This window comes from Cydia fagiglandana, chromosome 4 (genome assembly GCF_963556715.1).
Source record: "Cydia fagiglandana chromosome 4, ilCydFagi1.1, whole genome shotgun sequence".
Classification (NCBI taxonomy): domain Eukaryota; kingdom Metazoa; phylum Arthropoda; class Insecta; order Lepidoptera; family Tortricidae; genus Cydia; species Cydia fagiglandana.
The window spans coordinates 17620883-17641748 of NC_085935.1; the positions used below are offsets into that span (position 1 = coordinate 17620883).

Sequence of the window (20866 nt, forward strand, 5' to 3'; positions counted from 1 at the left end):
GATGTGATTAAAGGTGTACTTCCACGTACGGCGTGATTGGTCACGTACGCTGGATCGCGTTACAAAACAGACAATACGGTGCCTTAATAAATATAATTTGGAGTCAAATAACACGTTATGTGTCAAATAAACTACTGGAACTACCTACACACAAAAACCTATGGTGACACACACATCTAAATATACTTCGATGCATTGCTTACAATCTCAAAGAATTTCTATGCTCCAAAAGTAGAATGTCAGTAGTAGTTTTGGTATCTAAGTAATACCCAAATTTTTAAAATCAGATTTTAGGGATAATCTGAATTTGTGGCCTGAAGCATCTGAATTTGTCAGAACAATTTGAGATTTGCTCGTCAGGTTGTTTAGGGCCACCCCACATTTAGCGTCTTTCGAGCGTCGGCGTCTACAACTCTATGGCCGCTGCTCGACGCAACGTCGACGCAACTGCGCAGCGACGTCATTTTCCATAGCGCTGACCAGACGCCGACGCTCGAAAGACGCTAAATGGGGGGAGGGGGGGGGGGGGCTTAGTACATTACTTACGCTCTTGAAAATCAACCAACTCCTTCCTTGACAAGAGATTCAATGTACTGCACTTCAACATCAGCAGTAAAATTTGCTGTCTGAAGTGATAAAAATTACATTGTCACTGTCAATACTTAAACTGCATATGAAGGCGTATATAGAGGTAGGTAGGATTTCTGTAAGTAGTCGTGATTTCTCCAGTTCTCCTTCTCAACTCCAAGCCCCTCATCTCATTTTCACATAGGTATTTAAAATATAATTATTTACTTTGAATAATTTGCTTTGGAACTGTGGTCTGTGGTTCCGGCGGTTGGACCCGTGAATCCTGATTTTTTGTGCGAAATAAAATAGGTTAAGATTATTTTATTGCTGATGTTTTAAACGTTAATAGTGAGAATAAAAATTTTTTGCTAATGTACCATTGTTAAATTCCAGGGTGACTACATATGGATCGAGCCGGTGTCAGGTCGCGAGTTCGACGTCGCCATCGGCGCGCGCGTGCTCGCGGCCGAGGGCCGGCGCATCCGCGTGCGCGACGACGACGGCCAGGAGCAATGGCTGCCGCCGGAGAGGAGGATCAAGGCCATGCACGCCACCTCCGTGCATGGCGTGGAGGACATGATCTCGCTGGGAGATCTGCATGAAGCGGGGATACTGAGGAACCTGCTTATTAGATACAACGAGAATCTCATTTATGTAAGTAGCTTTTACCTTTAAGAGCTTTGACTTGCGCGAAGACCGGCAGGAGCAATGGCTGCCGCCGGAGAGGAGGATCAAGGCCATGCACACCACCTCCGTGCACACCACCTCCGTGCATGGCGTGGAGGACATGATCTCGCTGGGAGATCTGCACGAAGCGGGAATACTGAGGAACCTGCTTATTAGATACAACGAGAATCTCATTTATATAAGTAGCTTTTACCTTTTAGAGCTCTGGCTTGTGCGACGACCGACAGGAGCAATGGCTGCCGCCGGAGAGGAGGATCAAGGCCATGCACGCCACCTCCGTGTCAAGTCAACCATATGATCTAACCAGGAGGTTGCATGAACCAGGACCATTAAAGAACTATTAGGTTACTTACCTATACCTATTACTGTACATTGTACTTACAATGATAATATCAGATCATTTTCGTCTATAAAGCCTAGAGCATTAGCGTGTACGACGATAAGAACAGCTCATAATGTGCATTAAATATCAATTCCATTTCCAGTCCCAAAAATAAACATAGAAACAACCTTTTGTACAAAGTAACAATCAAATCACACATCGGAATGAAAAAACTTGGTTTCTACCTATTCTTTATTTTTAATCCATTCTTTATGGACGAAGTTTAACGAAGTCATTGTATTCTCATCAATGGCTGATGTTGATGAGTCACCCGTTGCCTAGTCTTATTATCCACTTAGCTATGCGCAAACAGATACCTATAAAAGAAATCTCGTGACTCCATAAAGTAGGTACTTAAATATTTACTTACTTTCCATCCCGGATTCTTACAGCCTTGTTCATAAAAAAATCCTTAATCGAGTATTGATGGAGAATATAAACAATAGATCGTATAAAGAATCACAAGCATTTCATATTTGTAGAGACTATTGAAATGATGCAGCTATAAAAATTGATAATGGTTGAGGATAAACAACGTACTTACCATTCCATTAATTTCAAATGCTATTCACATTTTTTTCTAGCATTGCTATAATGCTAAGTATTATTAGCACTGTTACATAAGTATTTGATTTATTTTCTAGCATTCTTAACTTCTCGAAAAGATATCATAATATAAAAATTAAGTTCCAAATTCACAATATTTCATAATATATCAATATCATATAACTAAGGTCACATTTTATTTACATGGACTAACCAATTATGTAGGTACTTACCTCTAAAACTAAAGTGAGAATTTTACATTTACGTTACAGACATACACGGGGTCAATATTAGTAGCGGTGAACCCCTACCAAATCCTGCCCATCTACACAGCGGACCAGATCAAGTTGTACAAAGAGCGCAAGATCGGAGAGCTTCCGCCGCACATATTCGCGATCGGCGACAATGCGTACGCGCACATGCGCAGATACGGGCAGGACCAGTGCATCGTCATCAGTGGGGAGTCTGGTGCGGGGAAGACCGAGTCTACGAAGCTGATTTTGCAGTATCTGGCTGCTATCAGTGGGAAACACTCTTGGATTGAACAACAGGTCTGTTCAACTTCATTACATCACAAATAAATAATTAACCGTTATGGGACAATCTTATACAGTCGCCATCAGATATATCGGAGCGGCCAAGGTGTTCACAAATATCTGAACACCCCTCTATTGTCAGGGCGTTAGAGTGCGTGTTCCTGTTCAGATATTGTGAACACCTGGGCCGATCCGATATATCTGATGGCGACTGTACAAATAGACCTAGTCCCACAATAAGCTTGTAGTAGTAGTAGTAGTAGTAGTAAACTCTTTATTGTTGTACGTACTAGACGACTAATTCTGTATTTATAAATAACTCTGGAACGACGATAAATATACTTAAACATTCATGACTCAGGAACAAATATCTGTGGTAAACACACAAATGAATGCCCTTTCCGGGATTTGAACCCAGGGCCTCCTAGGCAGGGTCACTATTAGGTACCGACTAAGCTAGAAGGCCGTCAAAACCATTATTGATTGTTTTAATTACATACAACGACTGTACATACGACTTATATTTTCCTATTCCTTTTTATATTTCCAGATCTTAGAAGCTAATCCAATTCTAGAGGCCTTCGGTAACGCGAAAACAGTCAGGAACGACAACTCCTCCCGCTTCGGAAAATACATCGACATACATTTCAACAGCGGCGGGGTCATTGAGGGCGCCAAAATAGAGCAGTACCTATTGGAGAAGTCCAGGATAGTGTCTCAGGGAACTGATGAGAGGAACTACCATGTGTTCTACTGCCTACTAGCTGGTCTGTCTAAGGAAGAGAAGAAGAAATTGGAGCTGGGAGAACCAAAGGATTACAGATACCTGTCTATGGTAAATAAGTAAAAGTATTGGGAATAATTGTTACAAAATTACTCCTTTACTAAAATAATGTGTTTCGTTTCAGGGTGGCAGTTTCACGTGTGAAGGTAGAGACGATGCCGCCGAATTCGCTGATATACGGTCAGCTATGAAGGTGTTACTCTTTACTGAACCCGAAATATGGGAGATTCTGAAACTGCTAGCTGCAGTGCTTCACTGCGGAAACATTAAATATGAAGCAACAGTTGTAGACAATTTAGATGCCACAGAAATTATTGAACAAGTAAATGTGAAAAGAGTTGCTAATCTTCTAGGAGTGCCCACGCAGTCGTTAATTCAGGCGCTCACAAGAAAAACACTCTTTGCACACGGAGAGACAGTCGTTTCTACGTTAAGTAAAATCCAATCGGTGGACATTAGAGATGCCTTTGTAAAAGGAATCTATGGAAGACTTTTTGTCACAATCGTTAAGAAAATCAACGCAGCTATATACAAACCCAAAGCTATGACGCGAACTGCTATTGGTGTTCTAGATATATTCGGATTCGAGAATTTCGATCAAAACAGTTTTGAGCAATTCTGCATTAATTTTGCCAACGAAAACCTACAACAATTTTTCGTGCGGCACATTTTCAAACTTGAACAAGAAGAATACAATCACGAAGGAATCAACTGGCAGCATATAGAATTCGTTGACAACCAAGACGCGCTAGATTTAATAGCTCTTAAACAATTGAACATTATGGCTTTAATAGATGAGGAATCAAAATTCCCGAAAGGCACGGACCAAACTATGTTAGCAAAACTACATAAAACGCACGGACTGCATAGGAACTATTTAAAACCAAAATCGGATATTAATACGAGTTTCGGGCTCAACCACTTCGCTGGTGTCGTATTTTATGACACTAGAGGATTTTTAGAAAAGAATCGAGACACGTTCAGTGCTGACCTTTTACAACTCATTCACGTATCAACCAACAAATTCTTGCAAACCATTTTCCAAGATGACATAGTAATGGGATCCGAAACCAGAAAGCGTACTCCGACACTATCAACGCAGTTCAAGAAGTCGTTGGACTTACTGATGAGGACCTTAGGGACGTGCCAGCCATTCTTCATTCGGTGTATAAAGCCAAACGAATTTAAAAAGCCGATGTTGTTCGACCGAGGCCTGTGTTGCAGACAGCTGAGATACTCCGGTATGATGGAAACAATAAGAATCCGAAGAGCTGGATACCCAATTCGGCACAGTTTCAAAGAGTTCGTGGAAAGATACAGATTCCTAATATCTGGGGTTCCACCCGCACACAAAACTGACTGCAGAATGGCGACAGCAAAAATCTGCGCATCTGTTCTCGGCAAATCAGATTATCAACTAGGTCATACCAAAGTATTTTTGAAAGACGCGCACGATTTGTTCTTGGAACAAGAGAGAGACAGAGTACTTACACGAAAGATCTTAATACTTCAGAGGTCTATTCGTGGGTGGGTGTACCGACGCCGCTTCCTGAAGATGAGGGCAGCGGCCATTCTGATTCAGCGTCACTGGCGAGGCAAGCTGCAGAGACTGCGGTACAACAAGATGAAAGTGGGTTACGCCAGGCTGCAGGCGTTGATCCGAGCCAGAGTGCTGGCGCACAGGTTCAGGCATCTTCGTGGCCATATCGTGTCTTTGCAGGTCAGTCTAAAAGTCAAAAATAATAAAAATACTGTTGAAAATATTTTTGATATTACCTTATACCTTCGAGCAACACGGAAGGGAGGCGGCATTCGCACTATTTCCCCTCTGCCGAGGTACAAGCGCGTCAATCTAATCTAGCGCGGGTAATAAAACTAGTTGCACTTGGATTTTTCACTAGACCGAGTCCAGACGCGCGCGTGAACACTGCTGCACAAAAATGCCTGTTTGCTCGGTTTTTTGTTATAAAAAGAGGTCGGGGACGTCAAATTTACAAAAAGAAAGTGTTACATTTCACATGTTATATTTTTTTTTACATATCATACGTTTAATTACATTTAAATACTATTATTATATTTTAGTCTCAAGTAATTGTTGGATTTATCGATTTTGCTCGCTCAGTACAAATTGCGGATCGGTCGAGCGACAAATCCGACTTCTCATCTCTCAGAATACAATGACATACTTCAACGGAAATGTGTTAGTGTGCGTGTTGTGACACTAGTCACTCGTCCGTACACAAAAAGAGATCGAGGTTTTCAAGATTTGTCTTTGACGTGTGTCATTTTGTATGTATTTGTGTCGTCATTACAGAGGGCCTACCGCGAACCACGTTCGACGTGTTGCCTCCCTGTCACACTTACGTATGAATTTACAAGTGCCATAGAGAGGCAACACGTCGAACGTGGTTCGCGGTAGGGCCTCTGATTGGATTTTGTATGTAAGTGTGTGAGAAGTGCCACTGTGTGCACCTTCCCGCCGCGAAAAATGGCAGAAAGATTTGTACGGTGAGATATCGCTTGGGCCTCTCCCTTCCGACGTGTCGGAAGCCGGTGTTGCTCGAAGCCTTATACATACTTGTAGGGACATACCTACTTATAAAAAGTAAGTAGTGTTTAAAAGATACTTTCGAGTTTTTTCCTATGGAAGATTTTAACAAATGTAAATACTCGCAAAACCAACTCATATTTTATAAATACATATAGGTACTTTGTTAATATTTTTACTCGACAGTAATGCTGTTTTAGTCTTTCACACTGACATCGAAATCACTTACAAACTAGCTCTTTACAGGCAGCAGCCCGCGGCTACCTCGTCCGCCGTTCATACGGCCACAAGATGTGGGCGATTGTGAAGATCCAGAGCCACGTGCGTCGTCTCATCGCCATGCGACGCTACAATCGTCTGCGCAAGGATGCGCGCGAGCACACCGAGGCGCTGCGCCTGCGTCGCATCGAGGAGCAGCGGTTGCAGCACCAGGGCAACACGCGCGCCAAGGAGATCGCCGAGCAGAATTATCGGGTAAGGGATACTTACAATCCTATCGGCACATGACAAATAAATATTATGGGACAATCTTGCACCACCCTTGACCCTGACCCTACCACCTTCGACCTAGTCTCACAGAAAACAAATAAAGGCTAACTATGTGCACACTGGATTGGACTAGTGTAGACGTGCATGTGTAGTGTACGTTGTAATATATATAGATCCTTATGAGTGACTGCACATCGCTTGCGTGACGTATGCGTGCACGGCTCCCACTATTTAGCGCACGTGCATGTCTACGCATACTCAACCGGTGTTCTCTAACCTTAAGGCTAGTTTATATGCCTCGAGATCCGTAGACCCTTTGTGGGTACCTACTAAACGATGATAAGGAATAAACATCCGTGATGAACACACAAATAAATGCTCTTACCGGAACTTCAACCCATCAGGACTTTCAACTTCGTAGGCTGTCACTACCGACTAGGCTATGAGGCCATTAATGAGAATCGGTATCGGTAAAGTAAAAGCGGTAAAATAAACGTTTGAACACCACGCCATTATAACATAGTAAAAAAAAACACTATCTTTATCACGCTGTGTCGCGTAGACAAGTGCGGCATTCATATTTGTACCGATCGCAGCTGCAGCAGAAACGTGAAATATGAAATTCGTGCTATGCTATGCTAAGACTTTTTCTATGAAACAATACAATTTGCAATCAGATTGGTTATCATAGAGCAACACTTACGTAGTCATCAGATCACTTGTTTAGGGATTATAGGTAATCGCTTTTGCTAATTGATTGAAAGATAATATCATTTTAGTCACGATTTATGCTGTAATTGACTACATATCTAATAGAGGCTCAATCTTAGTTAAACAATCAACTAGGTATAGACGAAAAATTCTATCAATGGTGTTAAATTTGATAGCAAAGATATTCTGATCAGATATGATGGTCGTTCTTGTCTACGTGACAGCGTGATAAAATGGTGTCCGTCACTTTATATCTCACAGTGTTACAAAGTGACAGTTATTTTATCACGTGAATAAAAATAAATAAAGCCATCCATAATACGCCGGCAGTGTGGATAAATATAAAGCAACATAATTCACGAGGGGTCGGTAGTAGTAAAGTTGCTTTATAGCAGTTGCTTGTAAACCTAGTCTTATATTTTACTTATCAAGTGCAGTAGCACTTCAGTAAAGCATTGCTTAGGTACCTACTTATTCCTTGTCTCCGGAGATAATCAAAGAGTTATCTCTATTGAAGTGAATATTTATGAATAGGTATTTAAATTGCAATCAATCTTAATGCAAGCAATTTCCTGAATAAAAAAGGACTTGCCGAAAAATCAGCAGTGTCACAAAAGATAATATTCGTATTGTGACGTATTCCATTGTCGTCATGTCCTTAACGTACTTGATAAGAATTTCGTTGTGATAAAGATTGATCAAAGTGCATGGAGTCGGAATTGTATCTCATAAAATTAAACAAGCCCAGTCGTGTCGGGAAGGCTGTCACATCTCAGCAAAAACTCTCGCTTCCAAGATATTACCGTACCTATATCCTAAGTAAATGCCGGTTTTTGTGTTTTTCATAACATTTATTACGTTTTTAACATTCAAGCCGGCTCAGAAGTAGTCACGTTTCTTCATTCGTAGTCTGCCTCTTTCGCACTCATTAAAATGTTCCTATATGTGCCTGATGGCTTCTCTTTTACATATTTCAATTATTGGTGGCAACAATTGAGTCAAACACCGGTGTCTTAGATTTGAATGACGAAACCATTTAATTTCATCATCATCATCATCATCATTTCAGTCTATATACGTCCCACTGCTGAGGCCTCCTCTCATGCGCGAGAGGGCTTGGGCTATAGTCCCCACGCTAGGCCCAATGCGGATTGAGGACTTCACATACACCTTTGAATTTATTCGCAGATGTATGCAGGTTTCCTCACGATATTTTCCTTCACCGAAAAGCTAGTGGTAAATATCAAATGATATTTCGTACATAAGTTCCGAAAAACTCATTGTTACGAGCCAGGATTTGAACCCGCGACCTCCGGATTGAAAGTCAGACGTCATATCCACTCGGCCACCACTGCTTTAATTTAATCTATCTTCTATATATATAAATGCAAGTGTCCTGACTGACTGATTCATCAACGCAGAGCCGAAACTACAAAAGATAGAAAGTTGAAATTTGCACACCAGATTGCATTTATAAAGTGTACAAGAGATAAGAAGCGATTTTGAGAAATTCAACCCCTAAGGGGGTTAAAAAGGGGATAAAAGTTTGTATGGGGTTAAAGTTTTCTTTTAAGCTAGGAATTTGAAACTTCGTAAAAATATATATTATTAAAATACAAGAAAAGTAATTTCAGCGTTTATGAAAATTCATCCCCTAAGGTGGTGAAAAAGGGGTTGAAAGTTTGTATGGATATCAAATTTTTTTTTGAGTGGTGGACTTGAATCTTTGTATTTAGGGATATTATTAGAAGACAGGAAAAGTAATTTCAGCGTTTTGTAAAATTCATCCCCTAACAGGGTTAAAAAGGGGTTGAAAATTTTAATCCATTACAAATGCTTTGAAACTTCTTAGAAAGGCATAATAGCCGATTACAAAAAAAAAGTGATTGCAACGTTTTTGGAAATTCAACCCCTAAGGGGGTTAAAAAGGGGATGAAAGTTCGTCTTCGGGTGCAAATTTTATTTTAAGCTAGGAACTTGAAACTTTGTAAAAAAGTATCAACTTCAAATACAAGAAAACTAATTTCAGCGTTTTAGAAAATTCAGCCCCCAAGGTGGTGAAAAAGGGGTTGAAAGTTTGTATGGATATCAAAAATTTTTTCGAGCGCGAGACTTGAATCTTTGTATTTGGGGATATTATTAGAAGACAATAAAAGTAATTTCAGCGTTTTGTAAAATTCATCCCCTAACAGGGTTAAAAAGGGGATGAAAGTTTGTATGGGGTTAAAGTTTTCTTTTGAGCTAGGAATTTGAAACTTCGTTAAAAGATATATTATTAAAATACAAGAAAACTGATTTCAGCGTTTTAGAAAATTCATCCCCTAAGGTGGTGAAACAGGGGTTGAAAGTTTGTATGGATATCAAAAAATTTTTCGAGTGTGGGACTTGAATCTTTGTATTTAGGGATATTATTAGAAGACAGGAAAAGTAATTTCAGCGTTTTGTAAAATTCATCCCCTAACAGGGTTAAAAAGGGGTTGAAAGTTTGAATCCATTACAAAGGCTTTGAAAATTCTTAGAAAAACATAATAGCCGATTTCAAAAAAAAGTAATTGGAACGTTCTTAAAAATTCAACCCCTAAGGGAGTTAAAAAGGGGATTAAAGTTCGTCTTGGGGGGTAAATTTAATTTTAAGCTAGGAACTTGAACTTTTGTGCAAAAAAAAGGTATTAAATTAAAAAACATGAAAACTAATTCAAGCATTTTTGAAAATAATCCCCCAAGGTGATGAGAAAGGGGTTGTAAGTTTGTATGGAGATCAGATATTTTGTGAGTGCGGTACTTGAATCTTTGTATAAGATAGGTACCTATTATGAGAATACAAGAAAAGTAATTTCAGTGACCAACATCAAAATCCACTAAACTTAAAACTTCATACAACTTGCTAAAAAAGAAAAGTACTTAATTTCAACATTGCTTGGATATGAAAATTATGGGTACTAAAGATGTAAAATGTTGAAGATAAGATTCCACGCGGACGAAGTCGCGGGCAACAGCTAGTTTTAAGAATATCTCGCTACAAGCAGCTTGGCCATCATGCTATTTATCTGACTTGGCACCAAATTTTAGGTAGGTAGATATCTCTGATGTATCATAAGATAAAACTCCTCGATTTTTATCTTTACAATCAAGCTTATTTGCATTTCAGTTGTTTTTAAAATTAGCTGCAATCTAGATGGTTCCATTAGTGCTATCACGTAGATATGCTAGGTGGTTATTTAGTGGTTATTTCCTATTCTTAATTACATTTTTATGTTATTTGAGTGTGTTTTAATTTGATTATCAGTATGAATATGTATATGTACGTATCTAGTAAATATAAACAAATGAATATAATTATATTATGCGGATTATTTAAACGGATACTTTTACTCATACTAATTTTTTAATTGAATTATCACCTTTGAACTGCTAATGCTGAGTAATCTAATTAAAAATAATTTCACTAACCAGAATTAAGAACAATGTTTACTTTTACTCTTTGTTGGTACAAGAAATATGTGTAAATACAAGAAGATAGATGCACAGACAACTAAATATCAAGTAAAACCAGGTATTTAAACGCTCATTAGTGAAATTGATTAAATCTACATTAGATATCACTTATTTTTTATCGACACAGATTGAATTATCAATCAAACATGCAAGATAACAATATAAACAAAATCGCCGCGGTTTTTTCATTTTCTTATCTCGAAAGATTATCAAAGGTTCGAAATCAGGAGAATGTCTTAATGTGCTCATAAATTTTGGTGCTACCGCGAACAGTGAACAAATAATGTGCTGTCGATTATTATTTTTTCAATATTTGTTTCCATATTATATTGGGTTGCGTGTGTACCTACTGCGGCGTTTCAGGTAGGTACATAATCAGTGGCGGATTTCCCATAAGGCACAGTAGGCCTGGGCCTAGGGCGGCGTGATATTAGGGGCGGCAAATTGTGACAAAAAATTCGCTGATGATAACTAAAAATAACTCAAAATTAGGCCAGGCAACGAATTCTCAAAAAAAGGTACCTATAGAGGGAAATGGTTGAAACACAATTTTTGACTTATATCTTAGTTTTTACAAAATGAAAGTTGGTTAAATTTGCTATAAGCTACAATTTTTACGATATCTTGAGGGTCCTCCACACTAGTGCGCGAATCGCGGCGCGAAGCCGCGAACGTGAGTGTGGCGTCGATTTCGCAGATTGTTGACGCCTTCGCGCCTTGTTCCCCGTTTATAAGGGTCCGTACCTCAAAAGGAAAAACACGGAACCCTTAAAGGATCACTCGTGCGTCGGGCTGTTCGTCTGTTACAGCCTATTTTCTCCGAAACTGCTGGACCAATTAAGTTGAAATTTGGCACACATAATTATGTAAGTTTGTGACCCAAAGATGGACGTGTAACGTAAATAAATGAATTTTAAATATGGAGGCCATTTTTGGGGGGTAAATGAGAAAATTTAAAAATAAAGTTTTTCAAACTATATCGTGTTACATATCAAATCAAAGAGTTCATTGTAAGAATCTCGAATATTTTTTTTTATAATTTTAGGATAAATAGTTTAGCAGTTATTCAAGAAAAGAGGCAAAAAAAATGTTTTTCTTGTTTCTTTTTTAGATTTTTTGAATGTTTTTGTAAGTACACAAAAAGTCAATGTTATTGGTAAAACTGGCACTTAAAATTAATAAGTAAAGTGCTTATTTTTTTCGTAAAACCTATGTTCCTATGATCATGTCACAAGGACGTATAGTTTCTGAGATATAATAAGCGAAAAACCAAAAAAATGTGACCTTCAAACCCAACCACCCTACCCCCGCTCAAGGGGACTTTTGATATGTTCACCTCCTAACGAGTCCAAAAATGTTACTAAGTTAAAAATGTGTCCCAAGCACTTCCCTCTATACCTTTTCGTTGCCTGACCTAAGTCAATATGATGGGTGCTGATGCTGAAAAAGGGGCGGCTACAAGGCCTGGGGCCTAGGGCGGCAAAGACTGCAAATCCGCCACTGTACATAATACATATAATATTACCTAAATGAATTAGGATTAAAGGTAAACCATGCTCGCCATGGCAGGTAGGTACTATTTTCAGTACCTATGTAGATAGGTATACGTCGACAAAAAAACTATCTACCTATACTAACAGTTAAAAATACAACTAATTGGGAAGTATTACTGTAGTAAGAGCTAAAGCTACTTAGGCAGTTACAGTCTCCTACTAAAAACAAAACGCTGTGATTTACACGATTCAGTGACTTCCACTTCCAACATATGTATGATTACCTGCCTACATACCATCCTACCTACAAAGGTATAATCTAATTGGCAGTTAAATCGTGAGCAGAGTCGTAACGTTACACAGTTCGCCACTTTACAATTATATCACTTTATGGTCAAATATTCGCGCGGCTGACACCGACGGCGATCAATCAAGCATTACTTACACAATGTTTACTAAACTCATCGCTTTAAAGAACCAGCATAAGTAAGATCTTCGATTTCGCATTATAGCTATGAGTCTCGAGGCATATAAACTAGCCTGCCTGCCTTGAAGCGACTATAAGTTCTTTCAGCCCTAATAACAACCCAGTTGTGCAATTATCACACACGGCTGGTTGTATAATACTGTCCAGTTGAACCACTTCGTAACCTAAGACGGCAGGAGCAATATAAACTACACATTGCTGAATGCCGGTCGTGTGCGATTTTTAAATCGCGAAAGTGGAAACTCGATTATGGTTTCCTGTTTCAAGCGCGATCGCGACGACTTCGGGGAGTTTTACTATGTGTGTTTTATAATTATTTATTAAACAAATAAAAAATCTTAAACGGTCTTTAAAGATGTAATTAAAAACCGGTGATAATTATAGTACGCTGTGGTTGGATATAAATCAATATTAATTGACTTGCATTCTTCAATTCAATTTTCTAAATAGTCTTTAGTCGAAACTCGTAGTGTTAAGTCAAGTATGTTGGCAACGCAAGAACAACTTGCTAAATTCAGGTTGACTGTTCTACAGGAACGCATGTATGAGTTGGAACGGCGCGATGCTGAACTAGCCCTGGAAGAGAAGCGACAGCTGGAGGCGAAGCGGGCGCTCGTGCAGGAGGCGACGAGGAAGCAGGACGAACCGGTGGATGACAGCAAGCTGGTGGAAGCCATGTTCGACTTCCTTCCAGACTCCAGCAGCGAGGCGCCGGCGCCAAAGGATACTTCGATGTTCAGCGACCTGCCACAACCAAGAGCGGACCAGCAAGAGGTAAGCAAGCCTTTCATTGTGATGAATTGCAGGCAGTATAATTTGTCTTTATAAGCGCAGTACCTATCTATGAGATGTATCAGATTTTAACTTTGTAAATTGAGAAAAAAATCTATAAGGTGATAACCAAGTAGTATCGTCCCCAACTAACTATCGATGCAATCTTTATTATACCAGGATCATGTATAGACAATTGACGGATTTTATACCTTTAACTAAGATAAATTATATTGTTCGTGATTACAGATGGTGACACCAATGCAAACAACATCAGAAGACGAAGAGGATCTCTCCGAATTCAAATTCCAAAAGTTTGCAGCTACATATTTCCAAGGAAATGTTACTCACCAATATTCGAGAAAACCGCTGAAGCATCCCTTATTACCACTACACACGCAGGGAGATCAATTGGTAAGCAACTTAGATAATTAATATGAACGAGGTTTCTTCCCTCCTAAAACACCAAAATTAAGAACCAATATTATTTTCAGGCTGCCCAAGCGTTATGGATCACCATTCTACGCTTTACGGGTGATCTCCCAGAACCCAGATACCACACCATGGACAGAGACAACACCTCAGTAATGTCCAAAGTGACCGCAACGCTCGGCAGGAACTTTATCAGGTCCAAAGAGTTCCAAGAAGCGCAAATGATGGGCGTCGATCCTGACGCCTACCTCAACAAACAGAAGCCGAGGTCAATCAGACACAAGTTAGTGTCGCTAACGCTAAAGCGAAAGAACAAGCTTGGCGAAGATGTCAGACGAAAATTACAGGTAAGGATAATAATCTGAAGTTTGGAAAATATCTGCCTGTCAGGAAAAACCACTATAGTGTTTTTTTTTTTTTGCAGGATGAAGAATATACGGCAGACAGTTACCAGTCTTGGCTGGAATCGCGTCCCACGTCTAACTTAGAAAAACTTCACTTCATTATCGGCCACGGAATCCTTCGCGCAGAACTGCGAGACGAGATTTACTGTCAAATATGCAAACAATTGACGAATAATCCGTCAAAATCATCACACGCAAGAGGCTGGATCTTACTTTCCTTGTGTGTGGGATGCTTCGCTCCAAGTGAGAAATTCGTGAACTATCTCAGAGCTTTTATCAGAGAAGGCCCACCCGGATATGCACCTTACTGCGAAGATCGTCTTAAAAGAACGTTCAACAATGGTACACGAAACCAACCGCCTTCGTGGTTAGAACTTCAAGCTACAAAATCTAAAAAGCCTATAATGTTGCCAATTACGTTTATGGACGGTAATACAAAAACCTTGTTAGCCGACTCCGCAACAACAGCCAGAGAATTGTGCAATCAGTTGTCTGATAAGATTGCATTGAAAGACCAGTTTGGTTTTTCTCTCTACATTGCTCTGTTCGATAAAGTTAGTTCACTGGGAAGTGGAGGTGACCACGTGATGGATGCGATTTCTCAATGCGAGCAATACGCCAAAGAACAAGGCGCACAAGAAAGAAATGCACCATGGAGATTGTTCTTTAGGAAAGAAATTTTCGCACCCTGGCACGACCCCACTGAAGACCAGGTTGCCACGAATCTCATTTATCAACAAGTTGTCAGAGGTGTTAAATTTGGCGAGTACAGGTGTGACAAAGAAGAAGACTTAGCAATGATTGCAGCTCAACAATATTACATTGAGTATGGCCAAGATATGAACACTGAAAGATTATACACATTGTTACCTAACTACATACCGGATTATTGCCTAACAGGAGTTGAAAAGGCCGTGGACCGATGGGGTGCTTTAGTAGTGCAGGCTTATAAGAAAAGTTATTATGTGAAAGAGAAGGTTCCTACGTACAGAGTGAAAGAAGACGTTGTTAGTTACGCGAAGTTCAAGTGGCCACTGTTGTTTTCTAGATTTTATGAGGCTTACCGGAATTCTGGCCCGAATTTACCCAAAAATGATGTCATTATTGCTGTAAACTGGACAGGCGTATACGTAGTAGATGACCAGGAGCAAGTGTTATTAGAATTATCGTTTCCGGAAATTACCACAGTGGCAAGTCAAAAGACAAATAAAGTGTTTACTCAAACATTTAGTTTATCTACAGTCCGAGGAGAAGAGTTCACATTCCAAAGCCCAAATGCAGAAGATATTCGGGATTTAGTGGTGTACTTCTTAGAAGGTCTGAAGAAAAGGTCTAAATTTGTGATAGCATTGCAAGACTATAAGGCTCCTGGCGAAGGTTCCAGTTTTTTAACATTCCAAAAAGGGGATCTGATTATTTTAGAAGAGGACAGCACTGGCGAGTCTGTACTGAACAATGGTTGGTGTATCGGCCGGTGTGAGAGGACTGTGGAACGGGGCGACTTCCCAGCAGAAACAGTCTATGTGTTGCCTGCTCTGACCAAACCACCGCCTGACATACTAGCACTGTTCTGTATGGAAGGTGCGTCACATGGGCGCCGAGTGCCGACCGCGACGCTAAACGGAACTGAAACAAAAGATAAACCTCACACGTTAATTGAATACGCCATGGACCATTTCAGATTGCCACCAAAACGCACGGTTTCCAAAGCACTTACCCTATCAACAGCGAAGAGAGGAGGCACCGAAGAATTATGGCGACATTCGAGGGAGCCCATTAAACAACCGTTATTAAAGAAATTGCAGGCCAAAGAGGAGCTCGCCGAAGAAGCTTGCTTCGCGTTTACCGCTATCCTAAAGTATATGGGAGATTTACCTTCAAAGCGGCCTCGAATTGGGAATGAATATACTGACCATATTTTCGACGGCCCCCTGAAGCATGAAATATTACGAGATGAAATATACTGCCAAATAATGAAACAATTGACTGACAATAGGAACAGAATGTCTGAAGAAAGAGGTTGGGAATTGATGTGGCTCGCCACAGGCTTGTTCGCATGTAGCCAGGGACTGCTCCGAGAGCTGACACTGTTCCTTAGGACTAGAAGGTATCCAATTGCTCAAGACTCACTCCAAAGACTTCAGAAGACTTTAAGAAACGGACAAAGAAAATATCCTCCGCACCAAGTGGAAGTAGAAGCCATTCAACATAAGACTACTCAGATATTCCATAAGGTTTACTTCCCCGACGATACGGACGAAGCGTTTGAAGTAGACTCGTCAACGCGGGCGAAAGACTTCTGTCAGAATATTGCACAGAGACTGAATCTCAGATCTAGTGAAGGCTTTAGTTTGTTCGTTAAGATAGCTGATAAGGTGATCTCGGTGCCGGAGGGAGATTTCTTCTTTGACTTCGTGCGACATCTCACGGACTGGATCAAGAAAGCGCGCCCTACCCGAGATGGCATCACACCACAATTCACTTATCAGGTGCATATTAGATATAACAAATAATATAACCAAGTCTTATAAATTTGATATGTGTTGTAGATAACAAACAAAGTTTGCGTCATTATCAGTGAATCCGTAATTATAATTACCTAACCCTTCGCTTTAACAATTAACAAAAATATCGATATGATTTTATCATGCAATCCTGATCAGATTCCGAGAAATTAACAAAAACTACACAAATAAATCAACTACTGACATGTATGGCATCATCTCACTGTAGTTGAAGGAAACAGGCCAGAGAAATTAAATCTTACGTATATAAATATCACAAAGACTTTTCATCTGATTCCTCGTGAACCCAATACAGGCGCAATAACAACAAAAATCCCTACTTCCTCAGGTGTTCTTCATGAAGAAGCTATGGACGAATACGGTGCCAGGCAAGGACCGCGCGGCGGACGTGATCTTCCACTTCCACCAGGAGCTACCAAAGCTGCTGCGCGGCTACCACCGCTGCGGGCGCGAGGAGGCCGCTCGGCTGGCTGCGCTAGCCTACCGCGCCCGTTTCGGGGAAAACAAGCAGGAACTTCAGGCGATACCGTAAGTACATCTTATCATTTTCTCCAGAAACTGCTTGACTTTATTTTGATAACAGACCGAACTGAAGTACTTGACCATGTCTGCTGGGAGAACGATCCTCTCACTTCCTTCTCTTAAAAAAATATTCGCTTAGTCGCGTTGTTAAGGCAAGAGCTAGTGTATTATCCCCAGCCTTTACTTGAACTGCTTAGATCGCTCGTGTTACAAGCTGGAGAAGCGAGTCGGGATTTTTGGGAAACTTAATGTTTTAGTGTTCACCTTTACATTCCAGACAAATGCTCCGCGAGTTGATACCAGCAGACTTAATAAAGCTGCAAAGTTCTGCGGACTGGAAACGCGCCATCGTGGCCTCGTACAACCAGGACGCTGGCATGACCCCTGAGGACGCCAAGATCACATTCCTCAAGGTCATATACCGGTGGCCGACCTTCGGCTCCGCGTTCTTCGAGGTCAAGCAGACGACCGAGCCCAATTACCCGGAGCTGCTGCTCATCGCCATTAACAAGCATGGCGTCAGTCTGATCCACCCGCAGTCTAAGGTAAGCGCAGTTCTTGACTTTTTTAAACGATTTGTTCCCTATTCGCCCGTATCTTGTTTTGCCGGATTCCTGTTTCGCCGGATTTAGGGCGTCAGAATCAGACTAAACAAGAATGCGGTGAAACAAGAATCTGGCGGATCGGGAACTACATAATTCGGGAAAATTAAATAACTACACTGTCGCACGCAGGAAGTTGTGAATAGATAGATCTTTAATCTAGCGAGATATCTATCATATTCATTCAGTGTCATTCACATACTTACCTGGAACTAATTATAGAAAGACTGCAGTTTACCACCCGCGACTTAAATTAATTTTAACCTATCGTTATCGTAATTTGTCCTAGGCAAGACAGACTAGAAGCTTAATTGTTCTTTTTTACTCTGATAGGCATGCGTTCTTTTAACGATCGGTTGTCTACGGTTCTAATTACTTCTTCATCAATTAGGCCAACGATCAATCAGGATTGTGACACAGTGAATGAAGATGAAGCATGCGAAATGCTAAATTTAGCTCCCATAACGCAGATTTTTTTTTTCAATTTTACTCGTTTTATAAATTTTCATAGTTGTCGATGCTGAGCAAAAATTAACCATAACCGATTATCTAAATAAACTTCCCAAAAACAAAGATATTAATTGTATATTTTCTATTTCAGGATATTCTAGTGACACACCCATTCACCAGGATATCAAATTGGTCATCCGGAAACACGTACTTCCACATGACCATAGGCAACCTTGTTCGCGGCTCGAAGCTTCTCTGCGAGACATCTCTCGGCTACAAGATGGACGACCTCCTAACCTCATACATCTCCCTTATGCTCACTAACATGAACAAGCAACGGTCTATGCGTGTCAAGTGAAACGGTTTTGTTCCACATATAGTGCTAAGGCGGGATTGAACTTCTTTCTGAAGCTACACCTTACTCACATCCTTTCTGCAGCCCTTTCAATGTCATCAGACGTAACTGTTTGATTGAACAGGATAGCAGTACATATGTAACTCTTTTCCACCTTTCTTCCTAAGACAGCGGTATCCTTTGCCGGACCATCAAGGAAGGACGTGTGTAAGGTGCTTAATAAAAATCCAATATTCTAGTGAACGAATGGTTGTCTATGCTTAAATGCGCGCGAATATTCGGAACTATTTTAATTTTCGTTAACTATAAAGTTTATGAACTTTAATCGGTGCGTGTTTTCTAGTTAGGTGCGTTTAATCAAAGGATGTGGATATATAATGCTTATAAATATTGTGTATGTTGGTACATATAAGAAAGTTTTGCATGGTATAATAGTTTTAGGTACATCACAATCGTATTGTGAACTGTAAACATTTCACGAATTGGTTAGGTGATTTAGGTGTAGTGTAAGGAAAGCGGTAATTTCTACCGAGAAATAGGTAAAGGTAGTTGCACAAAGTTAATAACAATAGCAATTCAATTCATTAAGTATAGCAATTAAATATGAAACCTTGTCAGGAGGATTGTAATTAAGTCGTATCCGTCCATAATTTATTTTTATATGACTGTTTTTCTTGGAAGATTAGGTTTCTAAGGTAATACTAACCCATGAAAAAAACATATATTATAACTATTGTTCTATTACCTACAGGTAGATATGTAACATATTTAGAGGAATTTTGTTCGGGTTGAAGGTAGGTGCCTAATCTACAGATATTTTAGATTTTGCTTTGACTCGGGCAATAATGAGCTTAGGACAGAACATTATTCAACTCTTTCAATTCACCTTACATATATTTTATTAACTGTCTTCGTCTGAAAATAACCTTTAGTACCTACCACCCTAACTTACCTAACACTAATAGAGTTCTTTGGAGGTAAATCAACAAACTTGTTTACTATTTTATTCGTACTTTGTGTGTACTTTTTTATGACTGGAAGTCGCGTAATCAGCTTAATGTAGCTTTTAGAAAATAAAGATCTGTTATATCGTATTTATATTGGTTACTTGGTAGATAATTAACTTTAGGTACCTAAATTAATAAGTCCATATTACGTATGATTGTTAATCAAATGCCTTGCTTGACGTAACCAAGAGTTCTTTTATACATTTTATAATTATATAAATTAACCTTGATTTTAAATAGATATATTCCAAATGAATTTGTAGGCAATGTAATTACTTAATTAGTCGGTTAAGTATCTAAAGTTGCCATTTCGAAGCCGTGGTCCGTAAAAGCGTTCCTTTTGACCACCACGGTCGTCCATAGACGACATAAAGTCTACTATTGCATGTTATATATACGTCGTGGTGGTCAACAAAGGTTGCTGCGTACTCGGATTCGAAATGTCGTTATAAGTATTGTGTTAAATTGTCAATATCATGCCATGAGTACGAAGACAATTCTTCCGTTTGTTTATTCGCTTTAGTCAAAAATGTTGCATTTGTGAGTGGTATAAACATGAGTCACAATCATCAATGCGTTTTATTTCGTATATTTGGTTTTGTATTGGTCCTAATTGCCGTCTATGTCTTAGTCTTATTAGAGATTACTCGGATGGAAACATATCATGCTACTGAACACAATTCCTCCGTCTCTAGATCTCAGCGTTTTGCCGGTTCCTTCCTTAAGGAACTCGGAGTCTGCTTTTGGCATTCTAATACCAAAACAGCGCAGCCTGCATGCATTCCTTATTAAGAAAGCGTCTGTTTATTTAGGTCTTTCTATGATTAATCCGGTTTCCTCACAGTTTTCCTATACCGACTCGTAGGTACGTTTGAAGAAATTTATACATATTTATCAAATCGACTGTACCTACGTATATCAAATCAGTACACCGAAATCGACTAATAAAAAAAAATCATATGCACCGTACCGGTGACAACATCGCAGGCAACCGAGCCGTACTTACTCTCCTATACAAAAAGATAATGGTTCTAAAAAGCTAAAGTTGTAGAAAAAGATACTAAATAATC

The 20866-nt window shown here is 39.7% G+C and overlaps 1 protein-coding gene across 3 annotated transcripts in view; it reads left to right on the forward strand.

The window, feature by feature from the left end:
- LOC134663968 (myosin-VIIa) overlaps positions 1–20363 on the forward strand; it is a 55507-nt gene extending 35144 nt beyond the window's left edge. For 2 of the 3 annotated variants that reach the window (XM_063520523.1, XM_063520522.1), the window contains 12 exons: positions 964–1224; positions 2458–2736; positions 3272–3556; positions 3630–5225; positions 6300–6527; positions 13263–13502; positions 13749–13913; positions 13994–14278; positions 14356–16824; positions 17189–17388; positions 17660–17927; positions 18586–20363. In XM_063520523.1, coding sequence (XP_063376593.1) covers positions 964–1224; positions 2458–2736; positions 3272–3556; positions 3630–5225; positions 6300–6527; positions 13263–13502; positions 13749–13913; positions 13994–14278; positions 14356–16824; positions 17189–17388; positions 17660–17927; positions 18586–18792 — 6483 coding nt within the window. In that variant the 3' untranslated portion in view covers positions 18793–20363. Of the gene's footprint in view, positions 1–963; positions 1225–1278; positions 1444–2457; positions 2737–3271; positions 3557–3629; positions 5226–6299; positions 6528–13262; positions 13503–13748; positions 13914–13993; positions 14279–14355; positions 16825–17188; positions 17389–17659; positions 17928–18585 lie in introns of those variants that run through there. The other variant, XM_063520524.1, reaches the window with a different exon arrangement.
- The last annotated feature ends 503 nt before the right edge of the window (positions 20364–20866 follow it).